General features: G+C 44.9%; 2 protein-coding genes across 18 annotated transcripts in view; both read right to left on the bottom strand.

Annotated features, from left to right (window-relative positions):
• The window catches only part of PPFIA4 (PTPRF interacting protein alpha 4), a 48,663-nt gene extending 42,472 nt beyond the window's left edge, over nucleotides 1-6,191 (bottom strand). For all 12 annotated transcript variants that reach the window (XR_012501921.1, XR_012501922.1, XM_074352036.1 and 9 more), the window contains exon 1: nucleotides 6,036-6,191. The gene's annotated coding sequence lies outside the window, so the exon portion shown is untranslated. The remainder of the gene's footprint in view (nucleotides 1-6,035) is intronic.
• Nucleotides 6,192-8,492: 2,301 nt separating this feature from the next.
• TMEM183A (transmembrane protein 183A) lies at nucleotides 8,493-21,511 on the bottom strand. Of its 6 annotated transcripts, none has more exons than XM_074352029.1 (8): nucleotides 21,304-21,508; nucleotides 21,017-21,106; nucleotides 20,059-20,226; nucleotides 16,280-16,439; nucleotides 15,161-15,341; nucleotides 12,528-12,608; nucleotides 10,752-10,907; nucleotides 8,493-9,461 (listed from the first exon to the last, which is right to left on the bottom strand). In XM_074352029.1, the coding sequence occupies exons 1-8, from the start codon at nucleotides 21,410-21,412 to the stop codon at nucleotides 9,276-9,278; spliced, it is 1,131 nt and encodes a 376-aa protein (XP_074208130.1). In that variant the 5' UTR covers nucleotides 21,413-21,508; the 3' UTR covers nucleotides 8,493-9,275. The 6 variants fall into 6 exon arrangements, with proteins under 6 accessions (XP_074208130.1, XP_074208132.1, XP_074208131.1 ...); XM_074352031.1 differs by lacking the exon at nucleotides 15,161-15,341 and adding an exon at nucleotides 13,151-13,313; XM_074352030.1 differs by having other exon boundaries at nucleotides 16,280-16,436.
• Between the last annotated feature and the right edge of the window lie 245 nt (nucleotides 21,512-21,756).

Raw genomic sequence — 21,756 nt, 5'->3', positions numbered from 1 at the left:
AATCTGGAAAACGAAGGTCATAAGACACAACACCCACTCCAGTGACCTCATGGTTTGTCATGAGGGTCAAAGGAGGCAAGAGACATGTAACTGTTCTGAGAAGCATAAAACGCTACCCGAGCACAGGTTGGCACCGACTGCCAGCTCAGATGCTCAACTTTCGAACGTCGGCACATTCAGGCAGATGCTGGAAGACGGATGCCCACCTGACAGGCTCCTCCGGGCCCGTATCTGTGGATTCCATCTCTGATCTCTGCAGCTGCTCCCCAGGAGTTTTATGAGCCACCTCTTGCCAAGACATGACCTATCATTTGGGTGAGCATACAACTTACCGTCCAAACCAAGACGGCATGGAATGCAAGCACGGTTACCAGCCACACCAGGACACAGGTATAAATCGCAGCTGCCCCAGGACCTGGCCATACGGTCTCTCATCCTCACCACCCAGGAGGACCGATGTCAAAGGCTAGTGGGGACAGGAAGATTGCGAGTCTCTGTGCACCCCCTCCAAATACTTCCTCTTCTAAAATAACCAAAGTTACAGCCATCACAACTACCCCTTTGGGTTAAGGCAGGGACCTGCAAACTGGGCTTCAAGACGCAGCACCCTGAGTGGCAGCCTGGGACCTAAAAAGGTCAAAGAGGTGAGACAGTGCAAAGGGCTCTGAAGGCTCTTTCCTTTCTTTCATCTCACCAACTTCAAATCTGTCAACCTTACTGGACATCTGATTAAGATTTCATTTGTATAAAAGGGTTTCCAGGCTAAAAAGCAGTTAGAAGATCCCCAGTAGGCATTGTCTACAGAGGCCTCTGCAAAAATAAACCCATGTTCTCTAGAGGGGCAGCACATCAATGCGACAGAGCGAAACAAACACCTGGGAGGGCCACGCAGGTGACACTGGAGACCCACCAGCTATTTCCCACGTTCTAAATGTCTAAGAGACATCATTTACTTACAAAAGCTAAAGACTGCACCACTGAACAGGGCACATGGCTTTGGCCAAACTGACATCATGAGTACAGTAACCCTAGCCATCCTCCGCTGATCAGAGCCACTGATAAACACTTCCATATGTCCTCCAGTAATGCTTGCACAAGAAGAAACAAAGTAGTAAGTGTGGTGTATTTAGAGACTAAAAATCTTCCCAACTAGAGGTCTGTGTGGAAGCAATGTGGGTCCTCTGGTGTCGAAAAAAAGTTGCTCAGAAGTTTCTGCACCAGTAGATCAGCCCATCAGACTAGGGAGCTATTAGGCAGCAGAAAACAGAAGTGCTCGAGAGTAATCAGGAACACCATGGAGGGGTGCCGTCAGGTGCTGGGGTGTGAAAGGTCCAGAGCGCACAGAGCTGCCCAGAGAAATGCAGGCACCATGAAAAGTCTGCACGTGTACATGGTCACAAATGCGCGTAGAGGTATGTGCGGTTGTGAGAGAGAGAGAATATGTCAGGGGGGTGTATTCATGCAACAGAATGTGTAAGTGGACAGGCATGAGAACTCGTGGTGTGGATGTGTAATCATGAAAGTGTGTGTGTGTCAGAGTATACTCACGATAACGGGGGCCTGAGTGTGCGTGGGTATGGATAACAGCGAGACTGCATGGGGATGCATGTGGTTCCGAGTGTATGTCAGGGCTCACAGTGCTATGACTGTGGTCCTGAGAATGCATGTGTGTCTGTGCAGCCATGAGAGTGAGCACACGTGGTTACACAGGCACTGGCACATGGGCAGTCATGAAATCACCTACGTTCACAAGAGCACTTGGGTGCTGTGAGAACTCTGCCTGCATGCGGGATCATGAAAGCACACTGCTGGTCATGAAAGAGCGTGAGCGCACGTGTGGTCCTGAAATTCTGTGAGAATGTGTGAGAGGGAAAGGAGGGAAGGATGGGGATGATAATGAACGAATGGAAATTCCACCTGTTCCAGGTGATTTGCCCCAAACAAGGGCCAAAAGTTCGGGGTACTCCACAACTGGTCTGGTGCGAGTTGAGGTCAAGGAACCGGGCCCAACACATCCTTCTACTCATCACCACCCACCAGGGCCGCACTGCAGGGTCTCCCAAGCCCGGGGCTCCATGTGCATTAGAGATGGCAGTGGTCACAGCCTAAACCCATACCACACCTCCCATGGGACGGCCCAGGCCAAGCTCCCAGCCTGGCCCCACTTCCCAGGCCCTCCTCTTGGCAGCTCCCCTCTAAGCCAAACACAGGAAAGCCCTCTTCTGTGGTAGTTGTTGAGAATGTCTACTATCCAGCACCCCTGCTCCCCACTACCCCCACCGGGAAATGCAGATTCCTACTTGAAAGGTTCTCTGAGGTCCTGAAGGCCAACCTCCCACCCTGGGTGGGAGCTCCTTCCACAGCATCCCTGAGCACTCAGTCTTTACTTGATCACCTTCAGGAACAGGGAGCTCACTACTGAATGAGGAAGCCCTCATTGTCCTAAGGGAGTTTTTTCTTAAATTGAATGGAAACCTATCTCTCCTTTAAAATGACAGTTGTCCTGGTGGAGGGTATAGCTCAAGTGGTAGAGCGTATGCTTAGCATGCGCAAGGTCATGGGTTCAATCCCCAGTACCTCCTCTAAAAATAAACAAGCCTAATTACCTCCCTCCCACCAAAATAAAACAATTAAATAACACAATAATAAGTAAAATGACAGTTATCTACCTGAAGACAGTGGCCACGAAGTCACATCAGACATGCATTTAATTTGTGAGAATTCAACGCCACTGGCTGGGCAAAGTGAGCAACAGAGGCCTCCAAATGCAAACCAACTATTTCCTCTGACACTTAACTACAAAAGTACACTGCACTCCTTTAAATCACTGTATACATTATGTATTTTTATAATTACTATATAATGTATACTTTATCTGTATGTTACTATTATTATTCAGAATTATAAACCTAAACCCACATACCATGCTTCATAGATTTGGGGATTTTTACTTTACCGCCTACAGAATCTAATGCCCCTGACTGATAGAACACCACTGTATTGAGTCCCCAGAGGATCCACTGCTTCTGTTCAAATATTTCTAGTTGCAAGGAGGCCCTGCTTCACTGAACCCAGGGAATGCAAAGACAGACAGACCTCTTCAATTTAATTCAACAATTACTATGAGTAGATTTCCTATTCTCTAATAGATTACTTACTGAGCTAAGAATTGTTAGGGATACAAAAGGCAAGTATGACCTCAACCCTTAAGAAGTTCACAGTCTACTTGAGAAAACAGAAGATATACAAGTAATCATCTGAGAGCAGTAACAGAGCGGCACGTGACCAAATACTCAGTCCCTGGCCCAGCCCGGGGTTCAGTGCCGGGCACCAACTGGAGTGTGACCAATTAAATTAACCGGTGGCAGTTTCTCCTCCAGCTCTTTCAGAATGAAACAGCCCCAGCCAAGGTCTTTCAGCCCCTGACCGACAGGCAAGAAGCTGCTCTGGGCTAGAACTGACTTGACCTGGGGGAAGAGAAGATATTTGAGGGAGGTGGTGGTGGGGTGCAGCTCCTAAGCTCTCTGAAAGCAGAGGAATGAGCTGGGCGGTGATCATGCTTTTTGTGTGACTGGTAAGCCAGAGGCCAGGAGATGAGAGGGGAGTCCTCAGGCTCCGCCCGGCCTCGAGTCTCATACCATCCTGGCTCAGAGCCCCTTCCCCCAGTGCTATTTCCCCAAGACGTTCTCAGTTACCAAAGGTCCCTCCCAGTTCAGTGAAGGCTGAGGGTCCCCTAGAAGCAGCCCCTCTCAGAGTCGACCCAGCGCCAGCATCCCTCTGAGTACTTTTCACTCCGTTGTCCATCCCAAGTGCCACCCTCCTGGAAGCCAGCACCCTCTGCCCTCCAGAGCTAATTATAGCTCAGTGAGCTAGCAGACCAGAGAGGGGACATATGGTAACTTCATGTGGCTGCAACACACACACATGCCTCTCCCTCTGAGCCCACTCCCTCCCCTCCATTTCTCCCAGTTCCCTACCTGGGACCTAGACTCTGAGGCAGCCTTCACTCCCTTAGTGCCCCCTACTCCATACCACCTCCTCCTCTCCAGCGCGCACACCACACACAACTCCAGACCGCTCAGAAAGCATACCATGGGTTTCTACAGCAACCCATCCAAGGGCCTAAATCCCACAGGAGGGTATCCTGGCATAAAAAGACCTCGCTGCCTCCCTCAGTATCCTAAAGCTCTGTTGGCTCCCAGCTCCCTGGCCCTGCTGAGCCTTCACCCCCGCCTCACTACCATGCAGCTTTCTCCTCCGTTCCCCTGGTCTCCTCTCCCCTGCTATCCTCAGAGACTCTGCCAGGACCTACAGGCAATCCTTGACAACTCTTTCCAACGCTAAGATTTCAGCCACTAACGCAGAGAGGAGACCCAGGAGCCTGGCTGCCTGCCCTGCCCTGCCCCTCCAATCTCTCTCTACCACCCAGCTGCCAGACCTCATACATGCCACGGTTCTGGCATCATGATATGCTCAGTAGCCGCTGGATACCACCATGACATGCCCAGATACCACTGGATGAGATTTCCTTCCACATCCCCTCTCCCCTCACTTTCCTATCTTCCAGAGATGGCGGCTCCATGGTGCGGGGTGTCTAGTGCATCCTTGGCCCCCGATAATCATTGTGCCACTCATCATCTCAATATTCTGAGATACCACTTATCCCAGGCAAACTCCTCAGGCCTCAGGACAAAGTCCTAGCAAATAGCCAAAGGAAGTCATTCAAGCTGTTCCTTTTCTGAAGGCAGCTTCCCTTGGGGCTGCCTGTCTAATTAACAGTGGTAGGGGGTGGGTGGGCTGGAACCAGTGCAGACAGCTGTTTGAGAGCAAGTGGCCATGTCTTTTTCTAATCCAACAGCAATGTAACAAAATTGAGGCAGGTGGCGGGGAGCTGTTAACAGAGGGCCTACTGTGTGCATTTTTCAGGTGCTCCGTGGCCCTAAGTTGCCTTCAGAACACTTACCACCTAGCATGGTGTCTGGCACATAGTAGGTGCCCAATAAATGTTTGCTGGATGTGAACAAAGTACCAGGTACCAGTTCCAGCTGGAAAGACTGACGGAAGAGCCTGAAACCTGGCCACTGGAGGGGCCCCTTACACTCCCACCAGGAGGGAATCTCCAGGCTAAGCAGAGCCTCCTCCTTAAAGAACAGCAGCCAATTCCCCTGTCCCTTTACAGCGTACCTCTCCTCAAAGGTGACATTAGCACTTAATGGCACCTTGTCCTCAATCCCTCCTTCTCAAAACAAACAAAAATAACAGCCACACCACCTTTCCAAATCCTCCAACCAGACCTCTCTCTCCCTCCCCACCACCAAACTGTATTGGAAAACATCCCTACTGCGTGGTCGAAAATCAACTCCTCACTCCCCTCCTCCCACTTCGGGAATCTCGATCCCAGCCCTCCTTTCCGGTTGCGCCCACCTTTACCCCCACTCTGAACAGATCGGCCGCTCCTTCCACTCCACCGCCCTGGCACTGCGGAGATCGGGGCATCTGTGGCACAGCCTGAGACTGGCAGTTCGCGGAATGGAGAGCTAGCGATATTAAGACCGGGTGATCTGAGCAACGCGGGAAGGGTTAAGACCCCCGGGGAGCGCGAAGACCTCAGCACCTCTTGTGCCCAAGGAGCGGAGCTGGCCCAGGCACTTCTTTTCTGACTCTCCTGGAGGGGAACTAGGGGCGCAGTCCATCCGGTTCCCACCAGGAGACTTGCCAACTCAGGCCCCCTCCCAGCATCGGAGCTGAGGACGAACTCCACGCCCTCCCCGCAAATCGGGCATTCCCCCCGCCCCTCACCCCGGCCACTCTCACCCACAAGGGCACAGTGCGCTGCAAATGCTGGTGAGGGGCGGCAGAGGGGGCAGTATCGATGCCTACGGGAAAGGACACATTGGAGTAAAAAGATGCTGTTTCCCAAAAAGCGTTAGACTGAGACCCTCTCCCCCCCCCCGCCCCGCCCTCCGCAAACTGTGAGGGGAGCTGAAGGTGGGAAAGAGGGGCATCCTTCCCTCAACCCGGGCTCTGGAGCTCACCTGCGGGCAATCGTAGAAGGCCGGGGAGCCCAGCTCGGAGCAGGAGGCCACCCCCGACCGGGGTCGCGGGGCGCGTCTCAGGAAGCAGAGCAGGCGCGGAGGCAGCCGCAGCCTCCCCCAGCGCCTAAGCGCCCCGCCTCGGGGCCCCACCCCCTCCTGCTGCGGACCGTCCTTGGCCCCACCCCGGGGGCGGGGCCTGGCCGGCTCCCTCGAGGCCACGCCCACGTCCCTCGCACGTGACACGGGAGCCGCGTTGATGAGGCGCGCCATCTTGGTTCAGCTTGGAGAGGCCCGTATGAGGAGCAGCGCTGGGGTTCTACCCAACGCCAGTGAAGTGGCAGAGCCCAGGGGTGCCCTGCCTCCCGTCCCGTGAGGCTCAGCACACGTCCCTTTGAACCCCTTTTGTCTCTAACCACCTGCTCCCTAAATCGGCCTCAGTACTGGAGTTATTGTTGCCAATGGGCTGTCACCTTTCACACTCCTGCGCCCACTTACTACTTTTCTTTTGGTTGCACGCATTTTTTTAAGTGGAGAAACTTGAAATCCAGGTAACATTCCCATTGCGTGTACTTCAGCAAATTGTGTCACTTGCCTGAATCAAGCATTTGGCTGTGTTAACACTGTTACTACAAACTGAAACGTTTGTCTTATTATACATAGTATGAACACTCTTAATGCCAAAATTCCTGACAAATTTTAGTTAAATCTCTCCATCTTCCTGAATTGCTCCTTACCCTATCCCCTGTGGCTATTAATGCATCCTCCCATCTGGTTTGTGAAGTTTCATCACAGTGCCTACTCAATCCTTTACAATCCCCAGTAATAACTGCTAGAAGTGTGAAGGGTTTTTATACACAGACAATGTATACTTAGAGATATGCACACATGTTCTATATCAGCAATAAGCGTTGTGGTTGAGATCGTGCCACATAACTATTATTTTATCTTTCCCCCAGTATATTCACCATTTGGCTCAGTTTCCTTGTAGCTTTGGTAGAAGGCAGGAAAATCTGAGTAATTCTGATTTATCTGAGGTAAGGAATGAAGCTAAATATTTTGTTTGACCCTCAAAGCAAAATCAAGGTATACATTTAAGGAAGTGAAAATTACAAGGCAGTTTTTACAAAAGCAGTCCAGAGAGTTCCAACTCTTCTCCATGTGGTTTGGGGTTTTCATCAAAAGGAAATCCCTGAGATACTTCATAGCCTTTCACTAATAAAACGGGAATCATCCTAGAAAAGGCAACTCAGAAAGTGCAGAGGGAAGGCTGAAGCCACGATAATCTTTGATGACATACTTTACCAAGTGTTTATCAATATTATACTAAGAGATCAGCTGAAGCTATAATATCTAATATTGTATCAATCATCATACTGTGGAGTTCGATAGAAAAACTAGGAAGTTCAATCAGAACACAATTATGAAGCCGAATTTATTTCACTCCCCTTTTAAAAGTAACTCCTAAATGGAGGACACACAACCCACCAGGACAACTCCCTTCTGCTCCATGGCATCTTTAGTTCAGGGAACTAGGGACTGTGTGTTTCTCACCTCCTGCCTCAAAGAGGCAACTTTTGATTGTAGACATTTGTAAGGTGCTTATTGTCCTTGAGGTTTTTGTTTTTATCATTTAAATACTGAAGTGACCCAGGCTCACTTTCTGTGTGACCAGCCTTAGCAGCACCCTCAGTGTGGCGTAAGGTTAGAGGTCAGCAGTATTAGGCAGATGCTTCCTAAGAATCCTCTTGGGGTCGGCAGAATGATAAGGAAAAAATGACACACTGATTTAGCAGTTTGGCTCATGATAATAACTGCCCCCATGAGACTTTCATGTTTAAAGAATATCATCTTAATGCCCACCTCATGGCAAGATCTAGCTAATATTCAGCTCCCTAGCTAGTATGTGGGAGGGAGGGCCAGACAGGCAGCGAGGTTATCTCCTTAGCAGGAACAAAACAAACACGATCCTCTTCTCAGAGCACACCAGCTACAACAAGTCCTCTTATCAACAGGACATTAGCATTTTCTGCAGGGATGAAAGGCCAGGCTCCCACAGGCACACAGGATGGCAGGCAACACTCGGGGCAAGGCAGGGCAGGGCAAAGTCACTAAATTCTTACAGTGCAGGAGACTGGTTTCAACACAGAAATGCATTTTTTTAAATGACCTTCAGCATAAGAAATGTCTTTCTAACAATTCAAGGAAAATACCACCATTCTTCCTGCAATAACTTTCTTGGTTTGTTTTATATTTTACTTAGAAACGCGTTTAAAAGATTCATCAATCTTATACGTGTTACAGGCTGATTAGGTATAAGGTATACCGAAATTAATTTTACTCACCCTTTTACCTTTTCATCTACATACACTCTGCCTACCCCCTTTTGCCACCATCTACCATGAGAATAATGAGACTGACCTTTTTAATTGTGACGCAGCAAAAAGACCTGGGTCAGAATCCCGGCTCTGCCATTTATTGGATATTAACGGTCTTGGGTAAGTCACTGATTCAGTTTTCTCAACCAAAGAATGGGAGTAGTATCACCTACCTTGTAGGACTGTGAGAACCAGAGATAGTATGGGAAGTTCCTAGCATAGTACCGAAGGCACACAATCATCATCATCATTACTATCAGCTTCATGCAAAAAACATACCTAAAATCCCAAACTGGCAAAAGAATATGTGACAAATATCCAAAAAATTTTTGAAGACAGATACACAAGTCAATATTGTAAGAGTCTGAAAACCCTGTCACCTGCTTTATTTCTGGAGAAGGGTAAAGGGAGAAGAGAAAATATTCACTTGAATTTGAGGAGTGGCTAAACTGAAATAACAGTAACAATAATTTTAGGCCTCTAAGGTTCCTCTGATCCATAAGGAAATGCTGAAATTTCCTTGTTTGGAGACGGAAGTCTACTTTTTCCCTAGGGCAGGATCACCCATGTTTGCTGGGAGAAAAGAATAAAGAGCAACAAACGCAGTAGCACCAAACGGGGTTAAACACAGGAAGTCGGGCAGGCCTCTCCTTTCAAATGCAAAATCGTACATTAAAATATGTGTATAAACCATAGTGTTCTTCCTCTTGATTCCATCCTTCTCTCCCTAACAGGAGCCCCAGACACCTGATGAGCACGTGCATTACTGACCAGATATACAATCTAGCCACTCCTTCCAAACTGGAATCTGATTACAACTGGACTGGCCCAGCTCAGGGCTGCCCCTGGTGACAGGAAGCAGCACCTATGCTCTCAGGGAGAACGGATACTGAGGATGCCACCAGTCAAAGAGTCGAACGCTGTGCACCGGGTCCAGGATGACTTGCACGCCCTGCTCACTGCGCAGTTTCCGACCAGCGTGGACCGGAGAATCCTGGAACACGAGTCTCACTCGGTGATGCCGCATGTCCGTGCTCACGTTGATGGTAAACTGGGAGGGAGAAGTAAATTCAGTACCTGAATTAAACAACTTTGTCCTCCTGTGGTTCACTCTGAAATGAGACAGCCTACACAACACTGACAGACAGACCGGGCCACAAGATAATGTCTAAGTTACACTACCAGCACCTTTGAAAAGAAATTAAAAATTAAGGGTGATTCTAATAAGTTTTTCTTAGCTTCATATAGTTAAACTGTGCTGAAAAAAAAAAAGCCTCTCACATGTCTGAATAAATTAGGATACATGCACATAGATGACTATCAATGACAATTTTAAAAAATTGGTTTAGAGCTGTTAAGAGATGAAGGGATCTTGATGGATTTGTTGAGCAAGTCAAGCAAGATGGATGAAACACATCTGATCACATATTTTTTGTAAATTAAACCACAAAATCTCTAAATATGTTTATGTATATGTAGACCTATATAGAATTGTATGAGCATGAAGTATATGGAGTTTAACTCATTAGTGTGGCTTAATGAGAGGTGCCTACAAAAAAAAAAGATATGACATAATCTCAATTATACAAAATTATGTAAGAGAGTGAGTGTATACATGTATATATTAGCAGATATATTAAAGAACAGCTCCCCAAAAGTTAACTGCAATTATATGAGAGTGGAAGTCTAAGTCACCTTTACTTTCTCAATGTATTTATGCATTATTTAAATTCTTCACATGCATTATTTATTTTACTCTTAAAAAAATAAAGGTGGGGGGGAAAAGCATATCTCTGAACATAAGCCTAAAAATATAGAAAGGATAAATTACATAAACTCTCCAGTTGCCAATACAGTGAAAATTGTTAAAAACTTGGAAAGCATGCCAGAGGCATATTTGTTTGTTTACTAATCTAATTCTTAGCTAAGCCTTGAATGTCACAGCATCACACAAAGGACAGAGCTGGTCACCCTACATTTTAATATTCCATTTATGATACCACGTGTATGTCTAGGGTTCTGACATACAGTGTTCATGTATCCACTTCACTATTAACCTTAATGGGATAACGTTTCTCAAACAGTAATGAGCACTACACAGGAGATGCAAAAACATTCCTTTCACTACAGAGAAGGAAACAGAGGTAGAACATTTTCATAGACATAATTAACTTCTCCCCAAATCTACCTGTTCCTAATATACAAGTCTGCTTTCAGATTTTGTTTAAAATTATTCTTCGAAGATTTCTTCCTCAATGGTTAAGTTGACAGATTTCTTTTGAATCCTAGGCACAGTGAGAGTCTATGAAAGAGCGGAGGGTGACATCCCGTCTCCACTTACCAGGGTGAATATCATCCCCATGACAATTGGGATAAAGATGAAATTGAGCGTGGTGACCTGCAGCAGGCAGCAGTCCTGGTCCGGGTTGGTGTGAACATCTTCGTACTGAACGGGAGGCTGCAGTCCTCCCACACACTTGCTCTTTAATCTAGGGGACTGGAGAGAATTGAGAATTACTGTAATGGCTTCGAGGAAGTGTGTATGGCTCTGAGACTCCACCAATAAAATGAAACTAGGCCTTAACGATAGCTACTGAGATCCAGTTTTTCATTTCTTCTCTCTTTATATACATTTCAGATTCTATACAGATCAAGGAAAACCTGTCCTCTGAAAGGAAGGGGAAACACATTTGGGTAAGAAAGGTGGCAATGGGTGCATGCTTCATTTAGATGGTGTTTCCCACCATCTGATAAGAAATGAAAACTTGTAACTCTATCAGAGGCTCTCCAATATTTGAGAGATCACAAAGTCCTTACAACTTGTCAGGATCTAAAGCGCATCTTCCACAGACGTGGCCATCCAATTCCAGGCCCCATGAAACACGAGTCACAAGAATCAGAGCTGGAGGGAAATCTGAGCATCACCTTCCCACGCTCGTTCCGGTCCTAGCTAATAGGCACTGCCGAGACTCGGCCCCTCCCAGAGAAGTGCTGTGCTGGACTTTCTACCAACACCTGATGGATATCACGGACTGGGGACATCTTGTTAAAAGTAAATGATCAGAGCCAAAATTTCCCCCTGGAACCGTGTTTTTGAAAAATCAATGGAAAAATATGATTTACTTTCCTTACAAACTTACCTGGAACACACTTGTCATCAAGTGAGGGCTAACTAATTTTATTTGTAATGTGTCATCTTGATGAGATACTAAACAGGGGCACAGACTGAAGAAATGAGGCTGCTTGGGACAAGAAGCAAAGACAAGCAGAACAGGTCCTCCCCGTGGCCGAGATCCCAGGCACACGCCAAGCAAAAGGCAGACACAGAGGTAGAATCTTTTCTACTTTTCTTATAAACAGACTCCTGGCAGTCCCTCTCCCTATGGCTTCTGCAAATCGCCTCAGATATAAAACCATGTGAATTACTGTTGTTTCCAAGTACATTTGCTTTGAACAACAAAAAAGGTTTTAGGCAAATAACCTCAGTACATTGTTATAACAATTTTTCCTCTTTTCCCCTCCCTTTTCCCCACTTTTAAAGTTTTCAAATAAACAGAAAAGTTAAAAAACTGTGCAGTAAACTCCTCTATATTCTCCACCACGCTTTTGCCATATTTGCTTTCTCTCCCCATCTCTCATTTTATATTTATATATATATATAATATACACATACATATATATATATACACACACATACATAAAATAAATCACATGAATTTTGGGGGTGAGAGAGGCAAAGCCATTTGAAAGTAACACTGGCATTCCACCTTTATTTAACATGAATAAAGACACATATATAACCTTAATAACATTATCACACCTAAGAAAATTAACAATAATTTTATGTCATCTAACATTCACAGCACATTCAGAATTCTTTAATTGTATGAAAAACGCCTTCTATAGCTCATTATTCCTTGATCCAGGATCCACACAAGGTTTACTCTATTAAATCTTTGTGTCCCTTTCGTATTAAAATAGTTCCTTCTTTCTTTTCTTTTATGGCATTATTGTAAGTTTTGATGTGTATTATCTGACTTTAATGAGGCAATTTTATGTCTAGCAACATCAGAACAAGATACTACCTGAAAAACAAAGAGATGATAAAACCAGATACCTGTTTTTTGAACTTGAAGTTGAATTCCCACATTGGTTCCTGTCTGTTTCCAACAATCTTTCTGCACCAGAAAAGTAAGCACTGCAAAAAAAGAATAATAATAAAATAAACAAAAATAAATAAATAAATAAATAAAAGAAAAGAGAGAAAAAGTCAAAATAAGATTTTTTTAAAAGTCAGCAAAAAGCTTTCTGTTTGATTGCTCTAAAGTCAGCCATGGTCCCAATGCTGAGATTTTACTTTCGCACAGATAAAGACACCCCCACCCCGCAATCTGACACTGGCGAACAGCCCCAGGGCTATTCAGTAAAGAGAAGAGGTACCAATAAGTCAACCCCTATTGTTCTCATCGTTAAGGACGGAAACATGGTCTCTAGAGACTGGGGCATATTCTCTGATGCCTCTATTAAAATATAAGGGCAGCCAGTGGCCACCAGACAAGATGACAACAAAGCCATAAGGCAGGCAGAGACAGCCAGCTCTGTAACAGGAGCAGACCACCCAGGATCTCCTGGGAGCAGACAGCCGGTATGGGAACTACAGAGCTGAGCTGAATTCGGCCTACAGGAAGCCCCTCAAGGAAAGCCAGGCTACAGCTAGGGTTAACACAAGAAGTTAAGTACCTCCCAGGGGACAAGGGGTGGGTCGTCCGCCGTGCCAGCTGTCCTGCCCTCCAGACATGCCCTGTACGTCCTGCTGTCCATCAAAAATAATGGGCTTGGCTTTAAGGGGCAAACACTTCTGCTGCCAACACAGCGGCTCCAGTGTCCCACACAAGCTATGCTACTGAAAAGAGAGAGAGGGAGAATCAAATACGAAAAGGCAGAGTCCGGGAACACGGGACAGCTTCCTTTAGGCATGCTGGCACAGTGCCATGCGGTTGTGGTTAGACTAGCAAGGCCATGCATGGGACACCTGCCACTGCAGGTCCCCCATCCTCAGAAGACCTCCAACAACAGGCACAAAAGCAGCAGTCAGGTGGCCAAGGCTTAACCACCTGGATTAAGACCTCAGTTATCACCACCTTGACTTTTTATAGTCCACTGAGAAACTTAATATTCCATTATAAGAACGTGAAGACGTAGGGGTTTTAGATTTAGGCAGTAGCACCTGCATTGTGCACTGGAGCCGCTAGGACGTGTCAAGCATGAGGAGTTTGCCCAACGCTGCTCTGCTCCCAGCAGTGGCTTCACACCTGGCAGGGTTAGCTCTGGGATGACCCCCACCTCACCACAGTTAGCCCGATACAATCAAAGGTTTCTGGGAGAGGAAAACTACAAATGTGAGATGATACACTGTCCACTCATTTTACAAGAAGGGATGAAATTCTACTCACGCAGCATTCTACACCTGCCCTAAATCCATCAGCTAATCTGATATTAAATTGGGCTCAGCCAATAGCCCTGACCACCTCAGTCTGCAACCCTTGGGGGAACCACGATGATCTTGAACTCAACTGTACCCTTTTAACTCAATGTGTATCAGGTAGAATATTATCACACTAGGGCTGAACTAGGGGAAAAGAATCATTATGTAACATCCAAACCATCAAAACAGAACAGAATAGAACAAGAAGTGTTATGGAACACCAGACTCCGGGCAGGAACCAAGTCATAAAAATTACAAACTCAAAAGACTCAAAATTTAGACAACAGTATTAGCTGAATGAGAAAAAGGCTGAGACATCAACTTGCCTAAACAATCACACCTGCTCTCCCAGCTAAGCTGGGCAAAGGTGTGCTCACTACGTATTTCACTGTGGTGGGAAAAAAGGAGAGAACGGACCAAAGGCTCACAGACCTACTTCCAAATCAAAGGAAGGCCAGAGACTTGAATACAGCGTATGCGTGCAGCTATTAGAGAAATCCCAAGATGTAGGAAATAGCCTACGTGGGCGGGTAGAGCTCAAGTGGTAGAGCGCCTGCTTAACACGCTTAAGGTTCTGGGTTCAATCCACAGTACCTCCTCTAAGAATAAATAAATAAACCTAATTACCTCCTCCCACCAAAAAAACAGAGAGAGAGAAGAGAGAAAAGAAAAAGGCCTACAACATAGGACGAATTTCATAGTGCTCAAGTCTGTGAGCGGGAGCACCTTTAGTCTCAGAAAACACCTACCCAGAGCCTGGCGGTAGTGTGCACTTAGCAAATGCTGAAGACGTCTACACCAGAATCTTTCAAGAAGGTCAACAAAAAAGGGAAACCCCAGATGTCAAGGCCATATTAGAAAGAGAAAATTAGTAAGCTGTTCGTGTTATATCTTATGATTTAAAGCACCTTTTAAGAATTACAGTTTACTTCTACCTTTGAGTTGTGCTCTTCCTAGCCCAAGCCATCAAAACCATCTAAAGTGGTCCAATGTACAATGCATCAAAATAAATTAAAACAAAGAGACAAGGAATATGCTCAAAGCACAAGAATGCTTTAAGGTAAAGACAACATAAGCCAGCCCAGCACAGCAGGAACGTGTCGGAGAAGTGATACCCCGAGCCCAGAGGGTCTACATTAGTGCCCGGGCACCCCGGTACCCACAGCCCTAGCACGCTCCGTCAGGGAAGCTGGAGACAAGCTGTGCTAACAGGCCCAGCATCCGAGAGTCCACTTGTTGAACCCCGACACTCATTCCCCACTTACTTTAGAATTCTTTAATGTGCTAGGAGTGCTTTCTGGAATGGCTGGATTCTTGGAGATGCGAGCAGCAAATGGCTCATACATATGGTACAGAGATCGGATCACACACGCCCGGAGACAGCGCAGCTTCTCCATTGACTCTGGTCGCAGGCGCAAAGGCAGGGAGGCATCCAGCGTGTAGTGCCTGAAACATGACACATTACTCCTCCCAGTAAGTGACCCGTCTCTCCTGCTCTCGGCCAGTCTCCTGGGATTCCCGGGCTCCACACACACGTTACTGTACAATTCCACTGGCCAGTAGTTAGTCTCTCCCAGTGCCCGCACACACACACAAAGCACCATCTCCTTAACTTCTCGCTACTGCTGCTTCTTTGCTATGCAAAATCCAATTCACATATACTCTGAATCCTGTGCTTCTTTATTGTTTTAAAAATTTTAAATCCTCACTATTTCAGTCTGAAAAAGGGCAAGTCTGACTTGGTGCCAGTACAACATACTTCAGTTGCTCAAAAAGAACCTGCACTGGGGAAGAGCTACCAGGTTCTCCTGTCACATATCTCAGTACGTTCTCTGCTCCCTACCACCTCAATGTCCCCTTCCACCACATCCTTACTGATGGTGTACAATCTGCACGATCCCTCTGCACCCAGCATCAGAAGTTAGCCCTCTTACTAATCACCTCATTCACCCCTCTTACCACTACAACTGTGCCAGGGCAGCAAAGATACAAACACTATATGATACTTCAAGGTGACTAGCCAATCTTAGAACTAATGCAGTTGGAAAGATAAATAGATGGGCACCTATAGCTTTTGAAAACTCTAGCAGAGATAAACCTTTGAAGAAAAGTTAAAAAAACAGTTCTTTTTGAGACCTTACTTTTTGTTGAAAGTAAGGATACTGGATGGGGGCAAGGGGACAACCATAGAGAAGACAGTTACCTGGATGAATTAATAATCAATTTTAAATTAAAGAGGGGCTCAAGGAGTCCAAAGTCAGGTTCATGCCCAGGCATGGAGCAGACAAAGTGAAAAGAGGTCACCATCCAGGGAGTAGCTCCAAGTCACAAACAGCAATGCAACCAGCTACACAGATAGCACAGGGAGCTCTCTGTAGTCGCACCTTCGGTACAACCTGGTCCAAAAGGCAGCAGTGCAAGTGACAGTCCAGGCATTCTTACAAATCAGAGAAAAATTCACAATGTCCTCGGGACGGATATAGGAAGCCAGCAACAGCCAAATATCCATGGGGTACTCTTCTCCTCCAGCCCCGTCCAGGTCTTCTGAAACAGAAAAACAAGAACAGTAACCTTTGACCTTCTATTATACATATATATAAAGATCCCCAATCATTACAATTCTCCCAGGGCTGGCACAGCTAAGAAAATGGTTTAAATGGGTCCAAGGAAGTCTCTCACACCCATCGTTTCCTGCTTCTTCTACCTGCTGGAAACTTCTGTTTCCTGTTGCCCAAGGGAAGAGGTCTTGTTCTTAAAGCCTTTATTGAATAATTATTTACATAATATTTTGAAGTTTTCAAAGTACCTTTGCATACATTATATCATTCAATTCTAATAATTCTTCAACGGAAATAAGGAAAATATCACTGTGCCCATTTTACTGTAAGAAAACAGAAGCTTGCATGCAGTCAGGGTAAACAGGACCCAGATTTCCCCACTTTGCACTATACATTCTGCCCTTGGTTCCACTTGCAGTCTCCATCCACCAAACGTTTTCTTCAGTTCAGTCATTTAAAAAACAAAACTGATCTTAAGATGGGATGAGGAAATCTCCAGACCTCATCAGTGTTAATTCTCTTGATCCTGAGGTCCACTATCCAGGTCAGGTTCAAATAAAAATGTATACTCCATAAAGATAACTGAATCTGGGCTAACCCTAATCTTGCAATGAGATTTAGTCATAGAACTCATCAAACCCCAGCCTTCTTTGTTTCCTGGGAAAGAGACCCTATAACCACCTCCTGGAAGCTGCCTCTGTTTTTCTAGCTGCTTCCTGCCGCTCAGTGACTCAATCAGGTTCTCACTTTAGGTTTTCATAACAGAAACCAATGCTTCTAAAACAACCACCTCTTTTCTGGTTCCTGCACTTTCTTGAAATCTCCAGTAACCTTTTAAGGCTCAGTCTACTACTTGTGGCCCCTTCTCCCCATTAAGTCACTCTCTGAAAGAGAAGGCAAACAACAATCAGAATTTCCCCCACTGAGACCCTTAAGGACCTTTACAAAGCAGAGGGCTATTAAAATTCTTCTGTCTTCAGGGACAGAATTCAGGAATTACAAAAATGATCAAAGTTTTACACATAATTATTAAGAAATTTCAAAACGTAGGAAATGGAATCAGTAAAGTTTCACGGAGACAGGCTATGAAGGACATAAAAAATTCTGACAGGCACAGGTTAAGAGGAAAAGTATTCCAAATGAAATAAACAGCTAATATGAAGCCTGGATATTCAGAAAAATAAAACACATGTGAGGGCATTAAGGAGACAAGTCTAACAAGATTTTGATGATATTAAGAAATTACTGTTTACTTTTTTAGACATGATAATTTTTTAAGAGCATTTATCTGTTGGCAATAACTACCAAAGTATTTACAGATATTAATAGGATATCTGGAAATTATTTCAAAATAATCAAGTGTGTGTGTGGTGTGTGTGTGTTTTGGGGGAGAGGGCAGGGAAGTAGTGACTGAAACAAAAACAGCCATGAGTTGATAACGGTTGAAGCTATGTAATAGCCACGTGGGATTCATTATACTGTTCTCTCTTCTTTTGTTTATGTTTCATTTTTAAAAAGCTAAAAGAAAAAAGAGGGGGGGAAAAAAGGCCAGTCAGGTGAGAATGAAGGAACCTAACGGGGGTAAAGTAGAGCAAGGAAGTAAAAGATGAACTATAGCTAGGAGTCTATAAACCACAATCATATATCTGGTAAGTGACTGGTCTCCTGAATACATAAGAATTTTACAACTCAGTAATAAAAAGATAACCTAATTTAAAAATGGGCAAAAGATCTGAATAGACATTTCCCCAAGGAAGATACACAAATGGCCAAAAAGCACATAAAAGATGCTCAACATCATTAGCATGCAAATCAAAACCATGAGATACCACTTCATATCACTAGGATAGTTACAGTTTAAAAAGTTAGAGAGTAACAAGTGTTGATAAGATGTGGAGAAACTGGAATTCTCATTCATTGCCAACGGGAATATGAAACATCAACTTCATAAAAAAGTTTGGCAATTCCTCCAGAAGTTAAACATAGTTACTATGTGATCCAGCAATACTACTCCTACTCAACAGAAATGAAAATACATGTCCACACAAAAACTTGTCCATGAGTGTTCACAGTAGCCAAATAAAAAGCAATAAAAAGGAATGAAGTACTGATATATGTTACAATATGGATAAACCCTGAAAACATTATGTCAAGTCAAGGGAGACAGACACAAAAGACCACAAATATATGATTTCATTTATACGAGATGACCAGATACACAAATCTACAGAGACAGAAATTAGATCAGTGGTTGCCTAGGGCGAGGGTGGGTGGGAGGGTGTTGAGAGAGAATGAAGAATGATGCTAACAGGTTTGGGAGGATAGAAATGTTCTAAACTTAGATCATGTTGATGGCTATACAACTCTATGAACATACTAAAACCAGTGCATGGTACACTTTAAAGGGGTGAATTTTATCTCAATAAAGAGGTTTAAAAAGTCCATAAGCTCTTCTGTGAAATGTATCAAAAATCAAATGGAAAATCAAGGGAAATCTCTAATTGAATGGTGATTTCAAGCAAGAAATTAAGGAACAAAGAAATGTGAGAAATACTTATGAATTTTGGGGTTCTGGAAAAGAGGGGTATCATTGACAATAATTGGTATAATTGCAAATACGGTAAGTTCATTAATTTATTGATTATTTCAATATAGTTTAATGAATGCAAAAGTCTGTTATCTGATTCTCAAGTAGAGGTGAAAGTTCTGGTAGATCTGAAACCAAAAATACACATATCATTTATTATATTAGCTTCCCCCTAACTCTAAGCTGATCATCAGAACCACTTTAATTTTAAGAAGAGGTATTCTGGAGGGGAGGGTATAGCTCAAGTGGTAGAGCGCATGCTTAGCATGCATGAGGTCCTGGGTTCAATCCTCAGTACCTCCCCTGAAAATAAATAAATAGACCTAATTACGTCCCCCCACAAAATATAAAATAATAAATAAATTAAAAAAAAAGAATAGGTATCCTGGGCTCTGTCCCAAGAGAGTCTGATTCATTAAGTCTAGAACAAACCAGTGAATGATGGGTCGGCACATTATATACTGTTAGTTTATTTTCCCTTGTTTCATTTGTGTCAGTTTTATTACCACTAAGACATAAATATCACATACTTCTCTCTTCCCTGTAGTACCTACTACACATAAAGTAGGCATTAATAATTGCAGAGTACTTCAAAGTCCATTATAATATCTAATTTTAGCTGAAATGAAACTGATTATATACAATCCATATATTTGGGAAAGCAGTTTTGCAACAACTCTGCCACCTTACACATTCAGAAATACAGAAATGCAAAAGCTTTTTGTTTTCGTGTTGCTACATGGGTTTTACCTGATAATGACATATTCTCAATAAATGGCTACTCTAACCACTACTATAATCAAGTTCATAACTCCAGAAATCTACTGACTGTTATCAGTCTCCCTTCCTCTCAAATGCAGACATAAGTAGAAGGCCCTGGTATATTAAAGTCTTATTCCACTACTAAGATCCAAACTGGTTCTTTGCTGCTATCACCTCTTGTGCTACTGAGAAAGTGATGGCTTCAAATTATCACCACATTTAGGACTAGTGCTCTAAAAGAGAACAAGCCCTGTACCTTTGTGCCTCTTGCTTTTCTTTTTTCTGGAGACAGCTCTCTCATGGATGCTTTCCTCGTGGGCATCAATCTCATCACTGCTGTCAATGATGTCACAGGGCTCACCAGCTCCAGAAAGAGCTTCCACTGCAGGAACCTGGGAGGCTTCCAAGCCACAAAGAGATTTTACTAGAAGAAAATAAGAGGAGAATGAGATGGCAAGTACTTAGCAGAGCTTAGGAAGAAAAGGAAAAGGAAAAAGAAAAAGGGGGGCGGATGCAAAAGCAGTGTTGAGAATCTTCTAAAGAAAGCTGAAAATCTTAAAAAAAAAAAAAAAAGTATTTTAAATAAATTGGGAAGTAATGGGTAATGACTCCAAAATTGCAGAAACTGCTTCAGACCTGAAGAAAAAGGGAATGAATTATTCTTCCATTATAAAACCTGCAGGGTAAAAACAAAAGGTGAATGCTATTCTCATTTGCATAAATTCTTAGGATCAATGTTTGAGAGGAACTGAATCCAATTTAAGCCTATACCCGGTCTGGAGACATTACATACAATGAAAAACACAAGTCTCAAGGACCCGTGAGCCTGGAAGTAAGAAAAGCATGGGAAAAGAAAATGAATACTTCAAGGTTATTACACAAAGAAGCAAACTGCAGAGTTAAGTGGAGCATATATATGAACTACAGGAAAAAGATTAATAACCAGGAAGAAAGCAGTGGAAACTACAGAAGAGTATGCAAAATTTTTTTAACGGAAATATTTTTAGTAAAATATTCCTGTTACAGAAACTGCTACTGCTCTTGGCTAATCCTTCCCCTCCCCTAAATCTGTAAGTAACCATCGAGGAGAGCAAACATCCTTATGGGAAGATACCCAAAGGACTGCAAGAAAAACAGAGGCAGAATCCCAGGAAAATAAAACACTTAGTTCTGTCTTCACTGTCCGAGCTTGAAAAGACTCATCGGAAGCCTACCTTCCTGCTGAACAGCATTGGCGACCGCTTTCTTGACCCGTCCAGACCTCACGACGGCCGGATCCGAGTTGGCATAATCCGCCACGGTCACTGAAACACAGCAGCAATCCTCAAAGGAAGAGGCTTTCTCTCTTCAGCTTCCTCCCCACCAAGAACTCCTGCTCACTCCAAGCCCCCAGCCCCAGCCGCCCTCCTTTCGCAGGCCGGCGAGCACACGCCTCTGCGCTCTCCAGCCCCCTCCCGGCCTCCAGCCCCAAGCCTTTCAACGCCCCCGCCCCCTCGCCCACCTCGCCCGGAGCAGGCGTCTTGGGCCCGGAACTTGAGTCGCTTCCCTCTCTTGGGCATGGCGACCGTCTCGGGGCGAGGCTGGGTTAGCGGGCCAGGACCCCGGGCCATGTTTCAGGCCAGAGAGCCAGATCCGGGAGCTGAGGGCCAACTCGGCCCGGATCCGCGGCCATACCGCTCCGAAGGCCCCAGATCTCGCGAGGACTTAGGCCAAGGCTCCGTAGCGCATTGGCGGCCGACGCCCCTCTTCAGAAGCCAATCACCATCTGGCCTAGCGAGTACGTCATCATCCGGCGCCTATAGACCAGCCTGCGTCTACTTTGTGTAAGAGTCTGTGGCTGTGGTCTTGGGCAGCGTGAGTTTTTGCCGGACCTGTTGTACGATGGTTTGGTGTCTCCGACCCGAAACCCACACCTGCGTTGATTAGAACTGAACTCATATTCTGGGCTCCTCGA

This window comes from Camelus bactrianus, chromosome 23 (assembly GCF_048773025.1).
Source record: "Camelus bactrianus isolate YW-2024 breed Bactrian camel chromosome 23, ASM4877302v1, whole genome shotgun sequence".
Lineage (NCBI taxonomy): Eukaryota > Metazoa > Chordata > Mammalia > Artiodactyla > Camelidae > Camelus > Camelus bactrianus.
The sequence above is the reverse complement of the archived record's forward strand: the minus strand, read 5'-3'. Positions and strand labels throughout refer to the sequence as shown.

Coding starts and splice junctions, on each gene's coding strand:
- TMEM183A (XM_074352029.1), bottom strand. CDS start 21,412: ATGGCCCGGGGTCCTGGCCCGCTAACCCAGCCTCGCCCCGAGACGGTC. Junction 16,440..20,058: donor GAAAAGCAAGAGGCACAAAG/GTACAGGGCTTG, acceptor TTTCTGTTTCAG/AAGACCTGGACGGGGCTGGA. Junction 15,342..16,279: donor TGGACCAGGTTGTACCGAAG/GTGCGACTACAG, acceptor GTCATGTTTCAG/GCACTACACGCTGGATGCCT.